The sequence below is a fragment of the Salmo salar genome, chromosome 06, assembly GCF_965601325.2.
Source record: "Salmo salar chromosome 06, fSalSal1, whole genome shotgun sequence".
NCBI lineage: Eukaryota > Metazoa > Chordata > Actinopteri > Salmoniformes > Salmonidae > Salmo > Salmo salar.
Window position 1 is genome coordinate 20150095 of NC_138296.1, and position 27077 is coordinate 20177171.

At 44.5% G+C, this 27077-nt stretch overlaps 1 protein-coding gene across 2 annotated transcripts; it reads right to left on the bottom strand.

Moving 5' to 3' along the window:
• Positions 1–523: 523 nt before the first annotated feature.
• On the bottom strand, positions 524–27077 carry LOC106606469 (arf-GAP with dual PH domain-containing protein 1). 2 transcript variants are annotated; one of them, XM_045719859.2, is made up of 11 exons: positions 26688–27077; positions 19954–20084; positions 17606–17697; positions 14910–14992; positions 9876–9988; positions 8282–8428; positions 7384–7467; positions 6988–7050; positions 4812–4883; positions 2299–2527; positions 524–1786 (listed from the first exon to the last, which is right to left on the bottom strand). In XM_045719859.2, the coding sequence occupies exons 1-11, from the start codon at positions 26776–26778 to the stop codon at positions 1758–1760; spliced, it is 1134 nt and encodes a 377-aa protein (XP_045575815.1). In that variant the 5' UTR covers positions 26779–27077; the 3' UTR covers positions 524–1757. The 2 variants fall into 2 exon arrangements, with proteins under 2 accessions (XP_045575815.1, XP_082832475.1); XM_082976349.1 differs by lacking the exons at positions 19954–20084; positions 26688–27077 and adding an exon at positions 19514–19548.

Here is a 27077-nt window from a genome sequence, read left to right on the forward strand (position 1 = left end):
TTTGTTCGGGTTGCACAGTTTCTCTAGAGATAAATTGCATACAGCCTGAACTGTGCAAAATAGTAGGGAGTTGTAGTTTCCAACAGGGCTAATATTCTACATATTTTAGAGCATAAAACGTGGTAATTAACTACAATGACCATAATCCATTGCGAATCTACTTGTCCCGTGTTTCTTTTCAATTGCTATGGAAGAGAGAAGAATGCGTGATTGTGAGGTGATATAGAGAGCATCTGTTGCTTCACAAGGTATCTCTACCTGAAAATACATGATCTAAGTGATTGATAGCTGGTATTCAGCAGTCATAAAGTATGCCTCATTTACTTTAAAGAACTACTAAAATTGAACTACTAAAATGGTTATTTTGTCAGACAGCATAGGCATCAGCTCTATGGAGATGAGATGATGACTCGGAATGAAATAATAAAGTCATAAAATGAAACAAATGTAAATACACAACAACTGAAATATTTGATGAAAGTAATGTGAATAAATGATGGGTAATAAGTGATAAGCAGTAATGGGCAGTCACTACCTTCATGGGAATTTTATTAATTTGTTTTATTCTGTGTTACAGTATTCAACCCACATTATGAATAGCGCATTTAATGTAAAAAATACTTGATTATTTTCTTATCTAACCGAACCGACCTCAAAAAGCACTAATCACTCAGCACTAGCAGCGCCATTGAAGGGTATGTAGTCAACTTGGTGGGACTTCCTATGAGTTAAGGAGGTCAACATAATTCTGGGCTGTCTTTCCAACTATACTGAACAAAAATATAAATGGAACATGTAAAGTGTTGGTCCCATGTTTCATGAGCTGAAATAAAAGATCCCAGAAACGTTCCATTTGCACAAAAAGCTTATTTCTCTCCAATTTTGTGCACACATTTGTTTACATCCCTGTTAGTGAGCATTTCTCCTTTGCCAAGATAATCCATCTACCTGACAGGTGTGGCATATAAAGAAGACGGTTAAACAGCATGATCATTACACAGGTACACCTTGTGCTGGGGAGAATAAAATGCCAATCTAAAATGTGCAGTTTTATCACACAACACAATGGCACAGATGTCTCAAGTTTTAAGGGACCATGCAATTGGCATGCTGACTGCAGGAATGTCCACCAGAGCTGTTGCCAGTGAACTGAATGTTAATTTCTCTGCCATAAGCCATCTCCAACGTCATTTTAGAGAATTTGCCAGTATGTCCAACCAGCCTCACAACCGCAGACCACGTGTAACCACACCAGCCCAGGACCTCCACATCCGGCTTTTTCACCTGCGGGTGATGAAACGGAGGAGTATTTCTGTCTGTAATAAAGCACTTTTGTGGGGAAAAACTAATTCTGATTGGCTGGGCTCCCAAGTGGGTGGGCCTATGCCCTCCTAGGCCTCCCATGGCTGCGCCCCTGCCCAGTCGTGAAATCCATAGATTAGGGCCTAATTTATTTATTTCAATTGACTGATATGATCTGTAACTCTATAAAATCGTTGAAATTGTTGCATGTTGCGTTTATATTTTTGTTCATTATATATGGGCAGGATTTGGGGTAAGGCAGAGTAGAGGAGTATGGCAACAGGACAGTAACACCACCCTCTGTAGTCCTCTCTACCCCCTCTTTTACTGCTCTGTGTGGTTTATCTTTAATTGTATATCTTTTTTTCTCCTTATGAGGAGAAGGATCCTATTTGACTGTCTTCATCCAGGGGATATGTCCAGCCTCCCTCTTTTTCCTTCTTGTCCTCCTCCTCTCAGGGCTTGTGCTTAAAGTGGGCCTCCACTGCAAAGAAAGAGAGAGAGATAGAGAGAGCAGTCACTTAACCAGGTACCAGGAGAAATTAACTGTGTAAAATAGAGTGGTTCAGCTCCACATAAACTGTCATAGCCTCTACTGTCATGAACTCAGTGGAAGCATTGAGCTATCAATTCACCAATCATCAGAAGGGTATCAAATGTATTGGCGAGAAATATCCACCAATGGAAAGTGATTAGGTCACTATTAGTATGCTGGACACCATACTCAACATATCACCCATAGTAAAAGACCCCAAATATTATTCAACTAAGGGGCGGCAGGTAGCCTAGCAGTTAAGAGTGTTGGGCCAGTAATCAAAAGGACGCTGGCTCGAATCCCCAGGCCGACTAGGGGGAAAATCTGTCTATGTGCCCTTGAGCAAGGCACTTAACCCTAATTTCTCTTATAAGTCGCTCTGGATAAGATTGTCAGCTAAATGTAGAAAATGTATATGTTTTCCTTGGACAAATCCTGGGTAGAGCCATGTGAATGGTTACCTGCATATTCCTGGGGCAGCATAGGTCGATTCACCAAACCCTGAAAGGCAGCCATCCAATCCTGCTGCTCCTCCTCGGTCTCACACGTAAACAGGAACTTCCTGTCGGGTGTTACTATGGTGATGCCAAACTGCCAGTGGTAGCCCTGGGTGGATGGGGGAAGGCCGGGGAGCACAGTGTAGCTGTTCTCCTTACTACCAATGAACACCTCACCGCGCGCATAGGCATCCTCACAAAGAAACGAGAGGAGAGGAGACTCAGAGAGGGGTGTGTGTGTGTGTGTGTGTGTGTGTGGTGTGTGTGTGTGTGTGTGTGTGTGTGTGTGTGTGTGTGTGTGTGTGTGTGTGTGTGTGTGTGTGTGTGTGTGTGTGTGTGTGTGTGTGTGTGTGTGTGTGTGTGAACGTGTTTAACTATACTTGTGGGGACCAGAAGTCTCCGCAAGAATAGTAAACAAACAAAAATTTGACCAACTGGGGACATTTTGTTAGTTCCCACAAGGTCAAATGCTATTTCTAAGGAGTTTAGGGTTAAGGTTAGAATTAGGTTTAGGTCCAGGGTTAGGAGCTATGGTTCGTTTTAGGGTTAGGTTAAGGGTAAAGGATAGGTTTTTTGGTAAGAGTTAGGGGTTAGAGAAAATAAATTTTGAATGGGACTGAATTGTGTGTCCCCAAAAGGTTAGTTATCCTCTTACATCTAGACGTTCCGCTAGCGGAACACCTGCTCCAATATCCAATGATAGGTGTGGCGCGAATTACAAATTCCTCAAAAATACAAAAACTTCAATTTTTCAAACATATGACTATTTCACAGCATTTTAAAGACAAGACTCTCCTTTATCTAACCACACTGTCCGATTTCAAAAAGGCTATGCAGCGAAAGCAAAACATTAGATTATGTCAGCAGAGTACCAAGCCAGAAATAATCAGACACCCATTTTTCAAGCTAGCATATAATGTCACAAAAACCCAGAAGACAGCTAAATGCAGCACTAACCTTTGATGATCTTCATCAGATGACACACCTAGGACATTATGTTATACAATACATGCATGTTTTGTTCATTCAAGTTCATATTTATATCAAAAACAGCTTTTTACATTAGCATGTGACGTTCAGAACTAGCATACCCCCCGCAAACTTCCGGGGAATTTGCTAACAATTTACTAAATTACTCACGATAAACGTTCACAAAAAGCATAACAATTATTTTAAGAATTATAGATACAGAACTCCTCTATGCACTCGATATGTCCGATTTTAAAATAGCTTTTTGGTGAAAGCACATTTTGCAATATTCTAAGTACATAGCCCAGCCATCACGGGCTAGCTATTTAGACACCCGGCAAGTTTAGCACTCACCAATATCAGATTTACTATTATAAAAGTTTGATTACCTTTTGTTGTCTTCGTCAGAATGCACTCCCAGGACTGCTACTTCAATAACAAATGTTGGTTTGGTCCAAAATAATCCATCGTTATATCCGAATAGCGGCGTTTTGTTCGTGCGTCCCAGACACTATCCGAAATGGTAAATCAGGGTCGTGCGCATGGCGCAATTCGTGACAAAAAAAATCTAAATATTCCATTACCGTACTTCGAAGCATGTCAACCGCTGTTTAAAATCCATTTTTATGCAATTTTTCTCGTACAAAAGCGATAATATTCCGACCGGGAATGTCCATTTAGCTAAACAGAGGAAAGAAAACAAAGCTTTCGGTCGACGCGGGCACGAGCCTGAGTCTCACAGTACTGTAACCAGCCACTACCCAAACGCGCTACTTTGTTTCAGCCAGAGCCTGCAAAGCCACGATTCAGCGTTTTGCCGCCTTCTGAGAGCCTATGGCAGCCGTAGGAAGTGTCACGGGACAGCTAAGATCCTCACTCTTCAATAAACAGAGACAAGAAGAACGACACCTTGTCAGACAGGCCACTTCCTGCATGAAATCTTCTCAGGTTTTTGCCTGCCATATGAGTTCTGTTATACTCACAGACACCATTCAAACAGTTTTAGAAACTTTAGGGTGTTTTCTATCCAAAGCCAATAATTATATGCATATTCTAGTTACTGGGCAGGAGTAGTAACCAGATTAAATCGGGTACGTTTTTTATCCAGCCGTGAAAATACTGCCCCCTAGCCATAACAGGTTAAACAAGACTGTGTCTGTGTGTACCTGTTACATGTGTAATGTGTGCGTCTGACCAGCCACATTGTATATGAGGTCCAATAGATCATTTGGGTATGTTTGTTTGCATAATATGACATGCAAATAACATTAGTTCAGTACCACTGTACTATAAGTGCCTTAATGCTTTATATGACTTGTCATAACAACCAATGAACTGCTTATAATGGGTATTATGCATTTATTATCAATCAGAGCTATTATCAGTCATTTTGGAGCCTGTTGAAACGTAAGCCCTAAATAAAGTGTTACTAATAGTTCTGAAATGGTACAGCACCATCTCTTTGACCGATATGACATGGCACCTAATTTACCCACTGACTATCTTACCAGAGGATCCTTGAAGTACATGAGTCTCCTGTCATCTATAGTGAACCATCTCTTCTTGAAGCCCTCTGTGTGCTGTAAGAGGGAAACCGGAGACCGAGGTTGAAGGAATTAAAGAGGCTGTACAGAAGTTTAGTTGCTAATGATTCACCTAAATATATTGTCTTTCTGTCCAATGAGTTCATTTCTGGGCAATATGTCTGTCCATTTAGGGGACACCTTTTAGTTTCAGAGCCCCCCCCAGAGGCAAAAGTTCTGTATAACCTCTTTAATGAAGAAACGTTGTTTACAACTGTGATAATGCACTATTATTGTACTCTCATAACTAATTGCTTTCTTTGCTTACATACAGGATCACATACTGGAATAACAATACATTATCCACACCAAGCAGTACAAGGCAAGCATTCAGCTCACAGGCCCTGCAAATATACAGTGAGGGAGAAAAGTATTTGATTCCCTGCTGATTTTGTACGTTTGCCCACTGACAAAGAAATGATCAGTCTATAATTTTAATGGTAGGTTTATTTGACAGAATAACAACAACAAAAATCCCGAAAAACGCATTTAAAAAAAATTATAAATTGATTTGCATTTTAATGAGGGAAATAACTATTTGACCCCTCTGCAAAACATGACTTAGTACCCTGTTGGCAAACCCCTTGTTGGCAATCACAGAGGTCAGACGTTTCCTGTAGTTGGCCACCAGGTTTGCACACATCTCAGGAGGGATTTTGTCCCACTCCTCTTTGCAGATCTTCTCCAAGTAATTAAGGTTTCAAGGCTGACTTTTGGCAACTCGAACCTTCAGCTCCCTCCACATATTTTCTATGGGATTAAGGTCTGGAGACTGGCTAGGCCACTCCAGGACCTTAATGTGCTTCTTCTTGAGCTACTCCTTTGTTGCCTTGGCCGTGTGTTTTGGGTCATTGTCATGCTGGAATACCCATCCACGACCCATTTTCAATGCCCTGGCTGAGGGAAGGAGGTTCTCACCCAAGATTTGACAGTTCATGGCCCCGTCCATCTTTCCTTTTGATGCAGTGAAGTTGTCCTGTCCCCTTAGCAGAAAAACACCCCCAAAGCATGTTTCCACCTCCATGTTTGACGGTGGGGATGGTGTTCTTGGGGTCATAGGCAGCATTCCTCCTCCTCCAAACACGGCGAGTTGAGTTGATGCCAAAGAGCTCCATTTTGGTCTCATCTGACCACCACACTTTCACCCAGTTGTCATCTGAATCATTCAAATGTTCATTGGCAAACTTCAGACGGGCATGTATATGTGCTTTCTTGAGCAGGGGGACCTTGCGGGCACTGCAGGATTTCAGTCCTTCATGGCGTAGTGTGTTACCAATTGTTTTCTTGGTGACTATGGTCCCAGCTGCCTTGAGATCATTGACAAGATCCTCCCATGTAGTTCTGGGCTGATTGCTTACCGTTCTCATGATCATTGCAACTCCACGAGGTGAGATCTTGCATGAAGCCCCAGGCCGAGGGAGATTGACAGTTATTTTGTGTTTCTTCCATTTGCGAATAATCGCACCAACTGTTGTCACCTTCTCACCAAGCTGCTTGGTGATGTTCTTGTAGCCCATTCCAGCCTTGTGTAGGTCTACAATCTTGTCCCTGACATCCTTGGAGAGCTCTTTGGTCTTGGCCATGGTGGAGAGTTTGGAATCTGATTGATTGATTGATTCTGTGGACAGGTGTCTTTTATACAGGTAACAAAATGAGATTAGGAGCACTCCCTTTAAGAGTGTGCTCCTAATCTCAGTTTGTTACCTGTATAAAAGACACCTGGGAGCCAGAAATCTTTCTGATTGAGAGGGGGTCAAATACTTATTTCCCTCATTAAAATGCAAATCAATTTAAAACATTTTTCACATGCATTTTTCTGTATTTTTTTGTTGTTATTCTGTCTCTCACTGTTCAAATAAACCTACCATTAAAATTATAGACTGATCATTTCTTTGTCAGTGGGCAAACGTACAAAATCAGCAGGGGATCAAATACTTTTTTCCCTCATTGGCTGAGGTTGTACATGGCCATTATTAATGAGGTAGTTTTGTGTGGTACAAATTAAACCCCATTCGCAGTGAAACCCAATGGGCTGATGAAGTTAGAAGCATTAAGTGCTGTGTCGCAAAGTAACTAAAGTGTATGTATTAAAAGACTTCACCTTTGGACCCGTCTTCTCCATGTAGCCTTCCTTGATGTAGTTTCGTGTTAGCTTTGGCACCAACTGGACGAATACATGAGAAGAAGGAGAAATGTTTTATTCTGTGACCATGTGATGGTGTGTGTAGCCAGTCTCAATTCCCTCCCTACCCCTTCCCATTGGCCCTAACCCTTCCATGTTTGCAGATCCATAAGGTATAAGCAATATGATGGAAGATACACCAGTACACTGCTTATATCTATCAAGACCCTTGGGATATGCAAACATTGAAGGGTTATAAGGCCAAGGAGAAGGGGTAGGGAGAAGAATTGAGCCAGCTGTATATAATACCTGTGTATACTAGAGAGGAAGGGACTGAGGGATTAATGAGAGAACGATAAGATGAGAGAGACTCACATCAGCGTGATGGGCCCCAGGGAAAGCGACCTGTAGGTAGTGAAATCTGGCTGCTCTGATGGCGTTGAACCAGTCCACCATTTCCTTAAAACACAACAGACATGCTAACATGATCTGGGTCCTGTTCAATGGGCATGAAACGGAAGGCCACTTTTTGTGCTACCTACACTGAACACGACCCAATCTCCATACACACTGACAGCCGATAGAGACTCTTTCCTGGCAATAATCCACCATTACTGTAAATAGTAGTCAACTTTGATTTCAGAATATTTCCTACTGGATTTAGGGTGTATTTAAAGGCATGCAATTGCAACGTATGTCCTGCAGAGGGAAATATACTCCTACTCAGCTGCCAGCCACTTAGATAGAGACAGTCCACTCCTGGGAGGTGTTCTCCGGGAAACAGAAGAAAACGCTTTAAAACTGAGTGAACCAGGGAGGTACTTACTGAACTTGACCAATAAGAAATGCTCATTTATGTTTTCTGTTGAAAAATGTTTTGCTACAGTGTGCTAAACAAAGATGACCTAGATGAATGTAATTTTGTGGGACTGGTGTGAATGCAAATGAACCATTCCGGAGCATGCAGATATCCAGATCAAGTCAAGAGAATGTACTTGATATGGGACTGTTGACCTGCATTGCTCAGGGTCGTGTTCATTAGACACCAAACAAAAGAAAAACTAATTGGAACAGGGAGGGACTACTTCAACTTGTCCAATAAGAGAAGTCATTTTCGTTTCTAGATCTGAATGTTCTTTTTTATTCTGTTGTGCACCCTAATAAACATGGCCCAGGAGTCGACTGTACATTCCTGACTGTCTATTTTTGTCCAGCAGCAGCCAAGCGAACACCCAACGACCACACAACATTGCCTCAAATTTGTTCACCTCACCTTGCCATCCTTGTGGTAGACAAAGATGTTCCTAGTGCTGTTGTCCTTCAGATAGGTGACCTGCAGGCCGTGGGGCTGGCCTATCTTCCCAGGCTGGAAGGAGGCGTTCAGGGTGTGGATCTTCATCAGAGCCTTGGGCTCTCTGGCCTGTACAGGAGAGAAGAGTATTCATCATCATCATCATCACTGCCGTCATCATCACCACCGTCGTCATCATCATCATCACCATCATCATCATCATAACTACCACCATAATCATCCTCACCACCGCCACCATCATCACCACCATCATCATCATCACCACAATCATCATCACCCCCACCATCATCACCCCCAACATCATCATCACCGCCACCATCATCATCCTCACCACCACTACCACATCATCTTCATAACCACCACCATCATCATCCTCACCACCACCATCATAACCACCATCATCATCATCACCTCCATCATCATCACCCCCACTATCATCACCACCACCACCACCAACATCATCACCACCACCATCATCATCGCCATCATCACCACCATCATCATCGTCATCACCACCACCATCATCTTCATCACCACCACCATCATCATCATCACCACCTCCACCATCATCATCATCACCTCCACCATCATCACCACCCCCACCATAATCACCACCACCACCCCCACCATCATCACCACTACCACCATCAGCATCATCATCACCACCACCATCATCATCACCACCACCATCATCATCACCATCGTCATCACCACCATCATCATCATCATCATCATCATCATTGTTCGGCTGCAGAACAATCAACTATGAGCTTCCTCTAGTAACTACAGTCACTAGCAAGGTTTGCTATTTTATGTGGCTGAAGCCAGTTGTCCCCTATCAGGCCTAGAATGTATGGGAGGTATGATGTTCACTGACACCCAGGTCTTCTTTTGGTGAAATGTAGAGTATGTAGAATTTGTCCTGAACAACTGATTAAGGGTCAGATATTCTTTGCATTCAACTGATGGTTAAGGTAAGGATTGGGAATAGAGTAATCTGATCTGTGGTTAAGGACAACTTCTATTTGAAACAGGCACAGGGAGTCGCCAATGTTTATGGTGAGGTATGTGGCATCATTCTTTACTGGATTTAACATGCATCTTTTGTTGATATGCAAAGTAGGAGACAATGCCACTATGTGGAACAGAACAACTGGGGAATGTGAGCAGATCAGAATCAGAAGTTTGAGACGATAACAGTGTACTATTGTCAGAGATAGTCAGGAGAAAGGAATGAAGAGGAGGAGGACGGGGAGGAGGAGGAGAACGGAATGAGAAGGAAGGCGAAGGAAGGGGGTATGAGAAATGGGAGATTTTGCATAATGATCTAAGCAATTACAATATACCTGACATTTCCCAAGGTGTGTGTTATTTCAAGCAATTGCAGCTCAGGACCTCAGAGTGCAATTGAGATGAGACTCAGACACTCACAAATGCAAAGAGAAAGAAGAAGAGTCAGAGAGAGGGGGAGAAAGAGAGAGGGAGGGATATAGAGAGGGGAGACAGAGAGAGAAAGGGGGGAGAAAGAGAGAGATATACATAGCACTACACTCACATCATGCTTGTTGAAGTACTTCAGAGCACCATCCCGCTCTGACAGAATACATTTTCGGCTCAGGAACTGTCCGTTATCTCGGGCCCGTTTCCATAGAAACCCCTCTCGGTACCCTGCAAGGAGAGGAGAGGAACCACAGGGGTCCCATTCCAAAGACAAAGGAGCAAAGGAGAGGAGGAGAGAGAGAAGGAGATGAGGAGAGTGTAAAAGGGGGAGCCACAAAATAACAGGATTCAGTAGTGAAGCTGGGGTCCAGTAGACTGTGTGTGTGTGTGTGTGTGTGTGTGTGTGTGTGTGTGTGTGTGTGTGTGTGTGTGTGTGTGTGTGTGTGTGTGTGTGTGTGTGTGTGTGTGTGTGTGTGTTGCTGAGGCTGGGTCAAGGTGGTGATGTCTGTCGTCTTTGTCTTTAGCTAGCATGAATAATTCACCTTGAATTGTCTCAGCAGAGATCAATGGCTTCTTCCAACATTACGATCAATGCTGAAATCAACACTCTGCCCTATTCAGCAAGCGCACACACACCATGGCTTTGTGCTCCCTGTCTGTTCCTGTCACTGGCCTCGCTGCCCTCACTAAGTCTCAGCCAACAGACAGAGACAACTAGGACTGTCACTGCCCTACACTGCCAACACTCACACACACACACACACACACACACACACACACACACGCACACACACACACACACACACACACACACACACACACACACACACACACACACACACACACACACACACACACACACACACACACGTGAATAGAGTATTAATATCAAACTATCAAATCCCATTAATCTGCAATGCACTAAAAGACAGACAACAGGGTGAAAGAATGAGACTGAAGAATGAAGAGCAGACTGGCATTTCATCTCAGTTAATACTGCTGTGAAAGTGTTCCAATTTCCTTAAGGCCTATGCAGACTGTACGATTTTAGCTGTCTTATGCCACGATTTTGCCATCCCAGAACAATTGTCCACGTCGTGGGAACATTCTTAGGTTGCAAATGATTTTTGGACATCTTGGCTCGTTCAGTGTGACACGGTCTACGGTCGGACATCTTGGCTCGTTCAGTGTGACGGGGTCTACGGTCGGACATCTTGGCTCGTTCAGTGTGACGGGGTCTACGGTCGGACATCTTGGCTCGTTCAGTGTGACGGGGTCTACGGTCGGACATCTTGGCTCGTTCAGTGTGACGGGGTCTACGGTCGGACATCTTGGCTCGTTCAGTGTGACGGGGTCTACGGTCGGACATCTTGGCTCGTTCAGTGTGACGGGGTCTACGGTCTGACATTATGGCTCGTTCAGTGTGACGGGGTCTGATTAAGTACCACTACATGTGGTCGTAGGCTATAACAAAGTTCTGTCAGTGTCCCAATTTTTTCACCTTTTATCGTGTAGTGTGGCTGGTGGTACGTGCCAGTCCCGGTGACTGACCAATAGGAAGACGTCTGGCACTGAGTATGCACACAATAATACGATTATTGTGAATAGATTAATATAATCATTTGATTTAAATGTTTACATGCTGTGAAGTAAGAAGGATGTCCCTAATAATCTTGTTTATAAACACATCTGAAATCAGCAATCAAAATAAACATTGTACTACAGCGACCATGTTATTTTGGGGAAGCCTGTTTGATTCTGAGTTTGAACATGTAGAGTTAGTATGTGAAAACTGTTTCTAAGATGCATACTTTCAGTTCACTCACACATAAGCATAGAGAGAGGCTTGCGCTGCTGGTGCTGGCACATGTGCAGATCAAACATACCGCTGCAGTTGAAGTAGCCAACGTCGGCTGATGTCACCAAGATGGCATAGCAGTCAGACGACCTTTGTCCTCATCTTGTCGTGTCCCGTGTATATATATATTTACATCTTTTCTTCGCATATCTTTTTATATATTTTTTTCTAAAAACTCAACTTCAAAACACTCTCCTGCAACCCGCCTCACCAATTTAAAAAAAAAAAGTATTATTTACCTCAAATATGAAATCCACAACAGAAGCTAGCCAGAAGTTAGCCAGAAGTTAGCCAGTTCACTAGCTAACGTTAGAATTCAGCTAACCACGGTTGGCAGTCATTAGCTATCCCTTAGCTCGAAAAGCTATCGCCAGTTTTGTACAACACGACTCAGACCAGAGCATACCGGACCTATTTTCTCTCCATATCCCCGGATTTCTACCGCAAGCTCTGGACATTTACACCTGGATCTTGCAGCTAGCTAGCTGCTATCCGAGTGACTATTGGCTAACGTCGGTCCTGGAGCTAACATCAATTATCCTGGAGCTAGCCAGCTGAAGAGTTCCATCAGCCACTCCTGGGCTACAATCACCTATCCGGACCCGTTTTACTGCCGATGCGGAGCCCCATCAGGCCTTCACGACTGGACTACCGACGTTATCTGCCCGAGGGAGTTATCCAACTGGCCCCTCCATCGCGACGTAACCTGAACGCCCATCTATCGGCTGCTATCTGAACAGGTCTATCGGCCAATTTTCTTGGGCCACTATAACTATTTTGCCAATTGGATTGGTCCCCTCTACCACACGGAACCCCACTAATCTACCGACGGAAACGCACGAGGTCGCTAAAAACAGACCATCTTCTGCCAACTTGCCACCCATGGCCCGGCTAGCTGTCTGAATCGCCGTGACCACAACCGACCTCACTACTCACTGGACCCTTTTGATCACTTGGCTAAGCATGCCTCTCCTTCATGTCAATATGCCTTGTCCATTGCTGTTCTGGTTAGTGTTTTTTGGCTTATTTCACTGTAGAGCCTCTAGCCCTGCTCATTATACCTTATCCAACCTCTCAGTTCCACCACCCACACATGCGATGACATCACCTGGTTTCAATGATGTTTCTAGAGACAATATCTCTCTCATCATGACTCAATGCCTAGGTTTACCTCCACTGTATTCACATCCTACCATACCTTTGTCTGTACATTATACCTTGAAGCTATTTTATCGCCCCCAGAAACCTGCTCCTTTTACTCTCTGTTCCGGACGTCCTAGACGACCAATTTTCATAGCTTTTAGCCGTACCCTTATCCTACTCCTCCTATGTTCCTCTGGCGATGTAGGGGTGAATCCAGGCCCTGCAGTGCCTAGCTCCACTCCTATTCCCCAGGCGCTTTCTTTTGATGACTTCTGTAACCGTAATAGCCTTGGTTTAATGCATGTTAACATTAGAAGCCTCCTCCCTAAGTTTGTTTTATTCAGTTCTTTAGCACACTCTGCCAACCCGGATGTCCTAGCCGTGTCTGAATCCTGACTTAGGAAGACCATTAAAAACTCTGAAATCTCCATCCCTAACTACAACAGTTTCAGACAAAATAGAATGGCCAAAGGGGGCGGTGTTGCAATCTACTGCAGAGATAGCCTGCAGAGTTCTGTCCTACTATCCAGGTCTGTACCCAAACAATTCTACTTTTAAAAATCCACCTCTCTAAAAACAAGTCTCTCACCGTTGCCGCCTGCTATAGACCACCCTATGCCCCCAGCTGTGCTCTGGACACCATATGAGAACTGATTGCCCCCCATCCATCTTCAGAGCTCGTGCTGCTAGGTGACCTAAACTAGGACATGCTTAACACCCAAGCCATCCTACAATCTAAGCTTGATGCCCTCAATCTCACACAAATTATCAATGAACCTACCAGGTACCACCCCAAAGCCGTAAACACGGGCACCCTCATAGATATCATCCTAACCAACTTGCCCTCTAAATACACCTCTGCTGTTTTCAACCAAGATCTCAGCGATCACTGCCGCATTGCCTGCATCCGTAATGGGTCAGCGGTCAAACGACCTCCACTCATCACTGTCAAACGCTCCCTGAAACACTTCAGCGAGCAGGCCTTTCTAATCGACCTGGCCCTGGTATCCTGGAAGGATATTGACCTCATCCCTTCAGTAGAGGATGCCTGGTTGTTATTTTTTTTAAATGCCTTCCTCACCATCTTAAATAAGCATGCATGCCCCATTCAAGAAATTTAGAACCAGGAACAGATATAGCCCTTGGTTCTCTCCAGACCCGTCTGCCCTTAACCAACACAAAAACATCCTGTGGCGTTCTGCATTAGCATCGAACAGCCCCCGTGATATGCAACGTTTCAGGGAAGTTAGAAACCAATATACACAGGCAGTTAGAAAAGCAAAGGCTAGCTTTTTCAAGCAGAAATTTGCTTCCTGCAACACAAACTCAAAAAGGTTCTGGGACACTGTAAAGGCCATGGAGAATAAGAGCACCTCCTCCTAGCTGCCCATTGCACTGAGGATAGGAAACTCTGTCACCACCGATAAATCCACTATAATTGAGAATTTCAATAAGCATTTTTCTATGGCTGGTCATGCTTTCCACCTGGCTACCCCTACTCCGGTCAACAGCACTGCACCCCCCCACAGCAACTCGCCCAAGCCTTCCCTATTTCTCCTTCTCCCAAATCCAGTCAACTGATGTTCTGAAAGAGCTGCAAAATCTGGACCCCTACAAATCAGCCGGGCTAGTCAATCTGGACCCTTTCTTTCTAAAATCATCTGCCGAAATTGTTGCAACCCCTATTACTAGCCTGTTCAACCTCTCTTTCGTGTCATCTGAGATTCCCAAAGATTGAAAAGCAGCTGCGGTCATCTCCCTCTTCAAAGGGGGGGGCCACTCTTGACCCAAACTGCTACAGACCTATATCAATCCTACCCTGCCTTTCTATAGTCTTCGAAAGCCATGTCAACAAACAGATTACCGACCATTTCGAATCCCACCGCACCTTCTCCGCTATGCAATCTGGTTTCTGTCTGTCTGTCTGTCTGTCTGTCTGTCTGTCTGTCTGTCTGTCTGTCTGTCTGTCTGTCTGTCTGTCTGTCTGTCTGTCTGTCTGTCTGTCTGTCTGTCTGTCTGTCTGTCTGTCTGTCTGTCTGTCTGTCTGTCTGTCTGTCTGTCTGTCTGTCTGTCTGTCTGTCTGTCTGTGTGTGTGCATGCGAGCGTGCTTGTTTGTGTGCATGCGTTTGTGTGTGTACTCAGCCTTACCTGCAGAGTAAGGCTCCTGTCTCTCCACACACACAAACTCCTTCCTCTCGTATCTGGCTCTGATCCACTGTTCCCGAAGGAGCCTGCAGAAACACTTGGTGTTTGTTTACTATATTTACTGTGTTTATGCTTGAAAAGATTCCCTGTCAATAATGTCTCATTAACCAACATGGATGACAGATCAGGGTGGTGTTCATTAGGGCACGCAACTGAAAATGTTTTGCAACGGAACACAAAAATAAGTATTTCTTATTGGACCAGTCCAGATAGTTCCTCCCTGTTTCAGTCCGTTTGGTGCCTAATGAACTCAACCCTGGAGTTCTCATCCAGTGAGTGTGAAATGGTGTACTTATGTTTTAAATATAATAAATATTATATTGCTCCTCTGCCCTGTCAAATATTTTTATTACAGAAATGATTAGAATGGACGGTCACCCATAAAAATACTTTGACACACTTCTCTCCAATTCCCTCTGCCTCGCTCTGAATTTATCATTCCCATTCCATGTCTAGTTCCCTCCCTTCCTCGCTACCACACCTCATCAATCCTCCTCTCCTCTCTCGTGTATTCTAGTCTTTCTAGTCTCTCTACCACACCTCATCAATCCTCCTCCTTTCCTCTCTCGTGTATTCTAGTCTTTCTAGTCTCTACCACATCTCATCAATCCTCCTCTCTTCTCTCTTGTCGCTCTACTCTATTGCGTGTGGTTGCCTCTCACCTCTAAAAATACCTTCCCAGATCTCCCCAGCAGTAGAAGCCCTGTGTAGCAGCTTAAAATATTGTTGGTGATTGTGTTGTTATTGATATCACTGGAGGCCATTCACTGCTTGAATCAACATTATTTCCAGGTAATTTCAACCCCAAGAATGTGTGTGATTGAATCAACGTGGAGAAAACAAGTTAGATTTGCAAAAAGTCCTAGTTCATATCTAAATCCAATGAAATTTTGAAATGTTTTTCTGATTTCACATTGAATTCACGTCATTTGACAACTCAACCAAATGTAAATCAAAACTAGACGTTGAAGTGAAGTCTGTGCCCAGTGGGACTGTTATCCCCCAGGAGAACCAGGCTGAGGACTCCATTTGGAAGGGTACTGTCAACACTTGGGGCATTATCTTACATCCAGTAGCGTCACTCCTACACTCGTCCCTCAACCAGAGCAAGCGGAATCCTCGAGCGATCTGACGTAAGACAATGAACGCACTGTGGCTGCATTCCAAACTGTTGCCTTTCCTCTGGCCTCTGCCATTGATGACTAAACATTGCACACCTGAAAGGAGGAACCTGTCTAGGTAACCAACATCTGGTAATGGTTCTACCTCCTAGACTCTACGTGGAGCTTCCTCCATATGACTATAACTCATTTAGTCTTTGAGAGGTTGTCATTTTAGAGGTGTGCCAATGAGAAGCCCACAAGTTTAAAGTTGGTCATGTTTGGTGAAGTTTGGTAAGCCGTTTGTTCCTGTTGGTTACAAATCTAGCCTTTGCATTGTGTTATGTTACAGTGTTTAGAGGGCCCACTGAGTGGAGCGGTCACACAGACAGAGGGTGACCCAGCTGAGCGACCTAGATCATGGCATGAAGGGGTGGGTGGTTAGGCCAGCAGTCTGTGTGTGTTGGACGGTAGTAGGGCCAGGGACCAAGACACTTACTGGCAGTCTGTGTGTGTTGGACGGTAGTAGGGCCAGGGACCAAGACACTTACTGGCAGTCTGTGTGTGTTGGACGGTAGTAGGGCCAGGGACCAAGACACTTACTGGCAGTCTGTGTGTGTTGGACGGTTGTAGGGCCAGGGACCAAGACACTTACTGGCAGTCTGTGTGTGTTGGACGGTTGTAGGGCCAGGGACCAAGACACTTACTGGCAGTCTGTGTGTGTTGGACGGTTGTAGGGCCAGGGACCAAGACACTTACTGGCAGTCTGTGTGTGTTGGACGGTTGTAGGGCCAGGGACCAAGACACTTACTGGCAGTCTGTGTGTGTTGGACGGTTGTAGGGCCAGGGACCAAGACACTTACTGGCAGTCTGTGTGTGTTGGACGGTTGTAGGGCCAGGGACCAAGACACTTACTGGCAGTCTGTGTGTGTTGGACGGTTGTAGGGCCAGGGACCAAGACACTTACTGGCAGTCTGTGTGTGTTGGACGGTTGTAGGGCCAGGGACCAAGACACTTACTGGCAGTCTGTGTGTGTTGGACGGTTGTAGGGCCAGGGACCAAGACACTTACTGGCAGTCTGTGTGTGTTGGACGGTTGTAGGGCCAGGGACCAAGACACTTACTGGCAGTCTGTGTGTGTTGGACGGTTGTAGGGCCAGGGACCAAGACACTTACTGGCAGTCTGTGTGTGTTGGACGGTTGTAGGGCCAGGGACCAAGACACTTACTGGCAGTCTGTGTGTGTTGGACGGTTGTAGGGCCAGGGACCAAGACACTTACTGGCAGTCTGTGTGTGTTGGACGGTTGTAGGGCCAGGGACCAAGACACTTACTGGCAGTCTGTGTGTGTTGGACGGTTGTAGGGCCAGGGACCAAGACACTTACTGGCAGTCTGTGTGTGTTGGACGGTTGTAGGGCCAGGGACCAAGACACTTACTGGCAGTCTGTGTGTGTTGGACGGTTGTAGGGCCAGGGACCAAGACACTTACTGGCAGTCTGTGTGTGTTGGACGGTTGTAGGGCCAGGGACCAAGACACTTACTGGCAGTCTGTGTGTGTTGGACGGTAGTAGAAAACAGGCACCTTCTGTTCATATTTGGCTTTAGCAGCATCGTTGCCGTTGGACGCCATAAACTGCAATCACAGAGAGAAAGAGATGTTTCATGAGCTGGGTTTCACTCACACACACACTCATGCATACATTTACATACATACCCACACATGCACTGTGCTGGCATGCACACAAGATCAATACCAAACCTTGACACCTTATCTCTAGCCTCGCACCCCTTTTTCTCTCATTCTGCCTTCCTTCAACTCATTTAGTCTCCATCTCCCTTCTTTCCCTTCCTCCATCAATCACCTGCCAGAATTAGGGCCGAGAGGCTGTCCTCACAACACTGCCCCCCATACACACACACACACAAACACACCACACAAACACAAATACACACACAAACACACACACAAACACAAATACACACACAAACACACCACACAAACACAAACACACCACACAAACACAAATACACACACAAACACACACACAAACACAAATACACACACAAACACACCACACAAACACAAACACACCACACAAACACAAATACACACACACACACACCACACACACACAAACACACCACACAAACACAAATACACACACACACACAAACACACCACACAAACACAAATACACACACAAACACACACACAAACACAAATACACACACAAACACACCACACAAACACAAACACACCACACAAACACAAATACACACACACACACACACACCACACACTCACAAACACACCACACAAACACAAATACACACACACACACAAACACACCACACAAACACAAATACACACACAAACACAGACACACACAACACAAACACACCACACAAACACAAATACACACACAAACACAGACACACACACAACACACCACACAAACACACACACACACACACACACAAACACACCACACAAACACAAATACACACACAAACACACCACACAAACACACCACACAAACACACCACACACACACAAATACACACACAAACACAAATACACACACACCACACCACACAAACACACACACACACAACACACCACACACACACACACACACACACACAAACACAGACACACACAACACACCACACACACACAAACACAGACACACACAACACACCACACACACACAAACACAAATACACACACAAACACAAATACACACACAAACACACCACACCACACAAACACACACACACACAACACACCACACAAACACACACACACAAACACAGACACACACAACACACCATACAAACACACACACAAGCACACAACACAAACACACACACAAACACAGACAACACACCACACAAACACACACACACACACACACACACACACACACACACACACACAGAACCAATGGCAAACTCAAATCATCTCTACCTCTACATCACTCCATGGGTCCAACAGGACAGACTCACCTCTACCTCTGCATCACTTCATGGGTCCAGCAGGACAGACTCACCTCTACCTCTGCACCACTCCATGGGTCCAACACGACAGACTCACCTCTACCTCTGCACCACTCCATGGGTCCAGCAGGACAGACTCACCTCTACCTCTGCACCACTCCATGGGTCCAGCAGGACAGACTCACCTCTACCTCTGCACCACTCCATGGGTCCAGCAGGACAGACTCACCTCTACCTCTGCATCACTCCATGGATCCAGCAGGACAGACTCACCTCTACCTCTGCATCCCTCCATGGGTCCAGCAGGACAGACTCACCTCTACCTCTGCACCACTCCATGGGTCCAGCAGGACAGACTCACCTCTACCTCTGCACCACTCCATGGATCCAGCAGGACAGACTCACCTCTACCTCTGCATCACTCCATGGATCCAGCAGGACAGACTCACCTCTACCTCTGCATCACTCCATGGGTCCAGCAGGACAGACTCACCTCTACCTCTGCACCACTCCATGGGTCCAGCAGGACAGACTCACCTCTACCTCTGCACCACTCCATGGGTCCAGCAGGACAGACTCACCTCTACCTCTGCATCACTCCATGGGTCCAGCAGGACAGACTCACCTCTACCTCTGCATCCCTCCATGGGTCCAGCAGGACAGACTCACCTCTACCTCTGCACCACTCCATGGTTCCAGCAGGACAGACTCACCTCTACCTCTGCATCACTCCATGGGTCCAGCAGGACAGACTCACCTCTACCTCTGCATCACTCCATGGGTCCAGCAGGACAGACTCACCTCTACCTCTGCATCACTCCATGGGTCCAGCAGGACAGACTCACCTCTACCTCTGCATCACTCCATGGGTCCAGCAGGACAGACTCACCTCTACCTCTGCATCACTCCATGGGTCCAGCAGGACAGACTTGACTTTGCTGATCTGGGAGATGTTTCTATGGAGACCCGAGCAGCTCTGACACACAAACACACCCAGGGTGTAGGACGCCCACTCCGGGTCTGAAAAACACACAAACACACACACACACACACACACACACACACACACACACACACACACACACACACACACACACACACACACACACACACACACACACACACACACACACACACACACACACACACACACAGAGAAGACATGCAGACACGCACACAGGAAACACCCTTAGCAACAATGACAGTACTACAAATGAGGAAGTTCATTTCAAGGCTGCCTCAGACTAACAGAGACAGAACAGGCCACTACTACCATGACATGGTTACCACAGACCTTTAGACTGATATCTTAAAGGTCCAAAGCAGCCGTTTTTATCTCAATATCATAGCATTTCTGGGGAACTATTATGTACTTTACTGTGATTGTTTTCAATTAAAATGGTCAAAAGGAACCAAAATAGCTTCTTAACAAAGAGCAATTTCACAAGCAAGAGTTTTGCTAGGACTGTCTGGGAGTGGTCTGAGTGGAAAGGGGAAAACTAACTGTTATTGGCAGAGGTTTGAAACTCTCTTTCTTATTGGTCTATTAACTAATTCTGATGTCACCAGGCAGGCCAAAACTCCATCCCACCAAAACTTCCTGAAATTTCAGCCGGTCTTTTCAAACAGCTCTAACACTAAAAGGGCATTATCATCATTTTAATTTAAGTGTTATTCCAACATCAAAGTGTGTAAATATATATATAAAACACAGGAAAATGACTGCAGACAGACAGACAGGCAGAGAGAGAGAGAGAGAGAGAGAGAGAGAGAGCGAGCGAGCGAGCGAGCGAGCGAGCGAGCGACCGACCGACCGACCGACCGACCGACAGACAGACAGACAGACAGACAGACAGACAGACAGACAGACAGACAGACAGACAGACAGACAGACAGACAGACAGACAGACAGACAGACAGACAGACAGACAGACAGACAGACGGAATCTATAGAGCCCAACGACCCCCTGGAAAGCATACTCCTCTGCTTTAACAAGATATGGCATAACTTCCTGTAAGTATTTTTCCTAAAAAGACTCTCATGTGGCTCAGTAAGTTTGCATGAAATGTAGCTTTAATACAAGGCAGCCAAGAAAGAGTGATGTGAAGCACATTCTAGTGTCATTCCAGGCCTTCAGGGCCTGTATTCTGTTTTACAGTCTGTCCCCAACATCAGCACAGGTCGCAGTAAGTTCAACCTGAACTGGAAAAGGCCGAGCCTGTGGTCAAAATATGATGAAAGCAACAGAAGACTTTAGAAGAATGTGGTATATGTAATTTCCTGCATGAGCTCTCTAGCTATGCCAAAGTACATTGTTTGTAGACTGTATGTCTGATCAGCATTATTGTATGAGATGCTTTTATTCTGTTTTGGTTTCAGTGGCTGCTGTTTATGACTGGGTCATAGGACTAGAGCAAGTCGTTTTCTATGGAGCATGCAGTCATTGTATCTAACTCATGTAACTCAGCCAAACAGCACACCAGGGTATAACCATTAGACACATTGATATCCTTAAGTAGCCTGCCACTGCTCTGTTGCACTTAGATGTACATCTACTAATTAAAGGGATAGTGGTGGATATACAGTGGATCTCCCAATTAAAGGGATAGTGCGAGATTATCATAAACCTGCAAAAAAGACTATTATAAAATTATATAACATTTTTGACGTGCGTTTTTCTGGATTTTTTTGTTGTTATTCTGTCTCTCACTATTCAAATAAACCTACCATTAAAATTATAGACTGATTTTGTACGTTTGCCCACTGACAAAGAAATGATCAGTCTATAATTTTAATGGTAGGTTTATTTGAACAGTGAGAGAGAGAATAACAACAACAAAAATCCAGAAAAACGCATGCAAATTTTTTTATAAAATTACTTGCATTTTAATGAGGGAAATAAGTATTTGACCCCTCTGCAAAACATGACTTAGTACTTGGTGGCAAAACCCTTGTTGGCAATCACAGAGGTCAGACGTTTCTTGTAGTTGGCCACCAGGTTCGCACACATCTCAGGAGGGATTTTGTCCCACTCCACTTTGCAGATCTTCTCCAAGTCATTAAGGTTTCGAGGCTGATGTTTGGCAACTCGAACCTTCAACTCCCTCCACAGATTTCCTATGGGATTAAGGTCTGGAGACTGGCTAGGCCACTCCAGGACTTTCATGTGCTTCTTCTTGAGCCACTCCTTTGTTGCCTTGGCCGTGTGTTTTGGGTCATTGTCATGCTGGAATACCCATCCACGACCCATTTTCAATGCCCTAGCTGAGGGAAGGAGGTTCTCACCCAAGATTTGACGGTACATGGCCCCGTCCATCGTCCCTTTGATGCGGTGAAGTTGTCCTGTCCCCTTAGCAGAAAAACACCCCCAAAGCATAATGTTTCCACCTCCATGTTTGACGGTGGGGATGGTGTTCTTGGGGTCATAGGCAGCATTCCTCCTCCTCCAAACACGGCTAGTTGAGTTGATGCCAAAGAGCTCCATTTTGGTCTCATCTGACCACAACACTTTCACCCAGTTGTCCTCTGAATCATTCAGATGTTCATTGGCAAACTTCAGACGGGCATGTATATGTGCTTTCTTGAGCAGGATTTCAGTCCTTCACGGCGTAGTGTGTTACCAATTGTTTTCTTGGTGACTATGGTCCCAGTTGCCTTGAGATCATTGACAAAATCCTCCCGTGTAGTTTTGGGCTGATTCCTCACCGTTCTCATGATCATTGCAACTCTACGAGGAGATCTTGCATGGAGCCCCAGGCCGAGGGAGATTGACAGTTCTTTTGTGTTTCTTCCCTTTGCAAATAATCACACCAACTGTTGTCACCTTCTCACCAAGGTGCTGGGCGTTGGTCTTGTAGCACATTCCAGCCTTGTGTAGGTCTACAATCTTGTCCCTGACATCCTTGGAGAGCTCTTTGGTCTTGGCCATGGTGGAGAGTTTGGAATCTGATTGATTGATTGCCTCTGTGGACTGGTGTCTTTTATACAGGTAACAAACTGAGATTAGAGCACTCCCTTTAACCTCTCTGGGCCAGTGGGACGCTTGCGTCCCACCTACTCAACAGCCAGTGTAATCCCGTGGCGCGATATTCAAATACCTTAGAAATGCTATTACTTTAATTTCTCAAACATATGACTATTTTACACCATTTTAAAGACAAGACTCTCGTTAATCTAACCACACTGTCCGATTTCAAAAAGGCTTTACAACGAAAGCAAAACATGAGATTATGTCAGCAGAGTACCCAGCCAGAAATAATCAGCCACCCATTTTTCAAGCTAGCATATAATGTCACATAAACCCAAACCACAGCTAAATGCAGCACTAACCTTTGATGATCTTTATCAGATGACAATCCTAGGACATTATGTTATACAATACATGCATGTTTTGATCAATAAAGTTCATATTTATATCAAAAAACAGCTTTTTACATTAGCATGTGACTAGCATGTGACTAGCATTCCCACCGAACACTTCCGGTGAATTTACTAAATTACTCACGATAAACGTTCACAAAAAACATAACAATTAATTTAAGAATTATAGATACAGAACTCCTTTATGCACTCGCTATGTCCGATTTTAAAATAGCTTTTCAGTGAAAGCACATTTTGCAATATTCTGAGTAGATAGCCCGGCCATCACAGGCTAGCTATTTTGACACCCACCAAGTGTGGTACTCACCAAACTCCGATTTACTATTAGAAAAGTTTGATTACCTTTGCTGTTCTTCGTCAGAATGCACTCCCAGGACTTCTACTTCAATAACAAATGTTGGTTTGGTCCCAAATAATCCATTGTTATATCCAAATAGCGGCGTTTTGTTTGTGCGTTCAAGACACTATCCGAAGGGTAAAGAAGGGTGACGCCCCCGACGCGTTTTCGTGACAAAAAAATGCAAAATATTCCATTACCGTACTTCGAAGCATGTCAAACGCTGTTTAAAATCAATTTTTATGCTATTTTTCTCGTAAAAAAAGCGATAATATTCCGACCGGGAGTCGTTGTTTTCGTTCAAAGAGAGAGAAAGTAAACATGGTGCCGGCTCGTGCACGCGCCTCCAGTCTCATTGTCCTCAGATCGACCACTTACAAAATGCGCTACTGTTTTTCAGCCAGGGCCTGCAAAGCCACCATTCATCGTTCTGGCGCCTTCTGAGAGCCTATGGGAGCATTAGAAAATGTCACGTCATGCCAGAGATCCCCTGTTTTGGTTAGAGATGATCAAGAAGGCCAAGAAAAAGTCAGAGAGAGCGCTTCCTGTTTGGAATCTTCTCAGGTTTTGGCCTGCCAAATGAGTTCTGTTATACTCACAGACACCATTCAAACAGTTTTAGAAACTTTAGGGTGCTTTCTATCCAAATCAAACAATTATATGCATATTCTAGTTACTGGGCAGGAGTAGTAACCAGATTCAATCGGGTACGTTTTTTATCCGGCCGTGCAAATACTGCCCCCTATCCCCAACAGGTTATTAAGAGTGTGCTCCTAATCTCAGCTCATTACCTGTATAAAAGACACCTGGGAGCCAGAAATGTTTCTGATTGAGAGGGGATCAAATACTTATTTCCCTCATTAAAATGCAATTCAATTTATAACATTTTTGACATGCGTTTTTCTGGATTTTTTTGTTGTTATTCTGTTCAAATAAACCTACCATTAAAAATTATACACTGATCATTTCTTTGTCAGTGGGCAAACGTACAAAATCAGCAGGGGATCAAATACTTTATTTCTCACTGTAGATACTGTATTTCTTTCAAAAGCCAAACAGGACAAGACATAACTGCGAACTCTGTGACCTCGGATCCAGAGATGAGCTCATAGCTGAGTCACCATGGGAACATGTGGGTGTGCTCAGCACTCAGCCTTGGGTTATGTTCATTAGGGCATGTCACACAAAAAAATGCTTTACGTTATGCAATGGAACAAAATAAATTGAGCTTCTTATTGGACAATTCCAGGCAATCTGTCCCTGTTTCAGTCAGTTTTTCTTCCATTTTGTGCCTAATGAACACAACCCTGGAGTATCTATCGTCTCCATGCAGAGCAGACTGGCTCCACAGGCTAAACTGGTCCTCTGATCTGCATCATTAATAGCACAGCACTCCTGATGAAATATTAGTGTCACTTGGCATTGGCCTTATGAAAGAGCAGGTGGCATTTGCAGGATTTAATAGATTACAGTGTTCTACTATGTGATGAGGCCCATGAAAAAAATAAACAAGCTCTTTACAGTTAAGTATGACATACTGTATGTCTCGTCCACTCATACCACTGACATCTTGTAAGAACGGGAAGCTATATTCCAAATTTTATGTCTTATTTTGTCATCATGTTATCAAATCAAATGTCATTGGTCACATACACATGATTAGCAGATGTTATTGCTAGTGTAACGAAATGCTTGTGGGACTAGAAGCGAGGCAGCCATCTCTGTCGACGACATCTCACTAGATCAGTAATGTCATGGTGATCTGGTGGCACTTCGGGTGCTCAGGGAAGGGCCACAAACAAAACACATTACAGATCCTCTTATTCTTCCAAGAAACACTTGATACGGAAGGAGGCAGACAGACTTCCTGAGGAATCTAAATGATCCATAAGGATAGTTAAATTATTTAATGATGGAATACAGTAGATGTTATGTTGACTGGACCCTCTTAAGTCTTTTCAAAATCCATGCAGTTGCTATTCATTGCACATATGAATTACTACCCTGAAAATAAATATCACTATTTGACTTCGAGCCTTGACTTGTATAGCATAGTAACTGCTACAGTAGATGGAACCAGGGGATTAATATTGGATAGATCGAGGTTAATGGCAGGGCACGTCCACTTGAATGAGTCATAGCATTAAGAAATCATAACTAGTCTGTAACGTATTCCTGGTCAGTGGACACAATAAGCTTATGGAGACTGTATTACAACCTACATTATGATTAGATGTAGGTCTCGCTCTGTGGTGGTAGATAATGCTATAGACTGGCATTGGTCAGATGGGCTAGGGAGAGAGAGAGAGCCTGGGGAACTCACACATGGAATTAGGCCTAAATCCCAAAATATTATGTTATTCTGTCAGTCAGCCTGCCTGTCACGCTCTCAAGGTCCCAGTCTCTCGCTCTCTCTCGGTCTCCCTCTCTCTCTGATACAAACATTTAAATGTTGACCAGATTTCACTCTATTGTTATGCAATGACACCAGTTTGACTTCACTAGAGTGTAAACAGACAGTGATAACTCTTATAACTGCAAACAACTGAGCACTACAGTAGCCTACTGTACCTGCATGGCAGCATCTCGGATTTACATACAGAATAATACGAAATCCTCTGAGACCAGGCTGTGCAGTGAACATGATCGCTAGAGTATCCAATTACCCAAATCAAAACACATTTACAACACCATCAAGACAGAGTATTCCTATATTAACCTACCCGCAACTTGATGGTATATGGTCTATGATTAAATAATCCATTATCTAATGCGAGAGGGTAGCGCTGCTTGCGTGGCGAAACGCAGCGACCTTGTTCATAGCCTACCTGTCTGGAGAATCGCGCGCGCCACCTGACCTGACATATTTGAGACATTGATGCGACCATAGTAGCCTAGACTGTACCTGCGGCTCCGCAATCCACACAGCTCCCGTTCCCTGGTCTCTCCAACAGCTTTATCAAAAGCTGTTTATTCTTTTCTTGATCCGTAGCCATGTTAAGAATGTATTTTCTGATTCAATGAATTGATCAACTCCAAAACCTCGAAAGTGAAGGCTGACGGCTGTTCGAGCGTAGTTAAATAATATCCACTGTGCCCCGGGGGCAGTGATGTGATGAAAACACTATCGCATCTGAGACATGAGAAATAGTGTCCAAGTCGCAATAATTATTATGAAAACATATATCCAACGAAATGTACAGCTACAGCTGAATATTCCGTGTGAATTCCACCCTACTCTTACTCCCAGTTCCTGCAATCTACACATCAGTGTTCTCTCTCTCTCTCTTTCTCG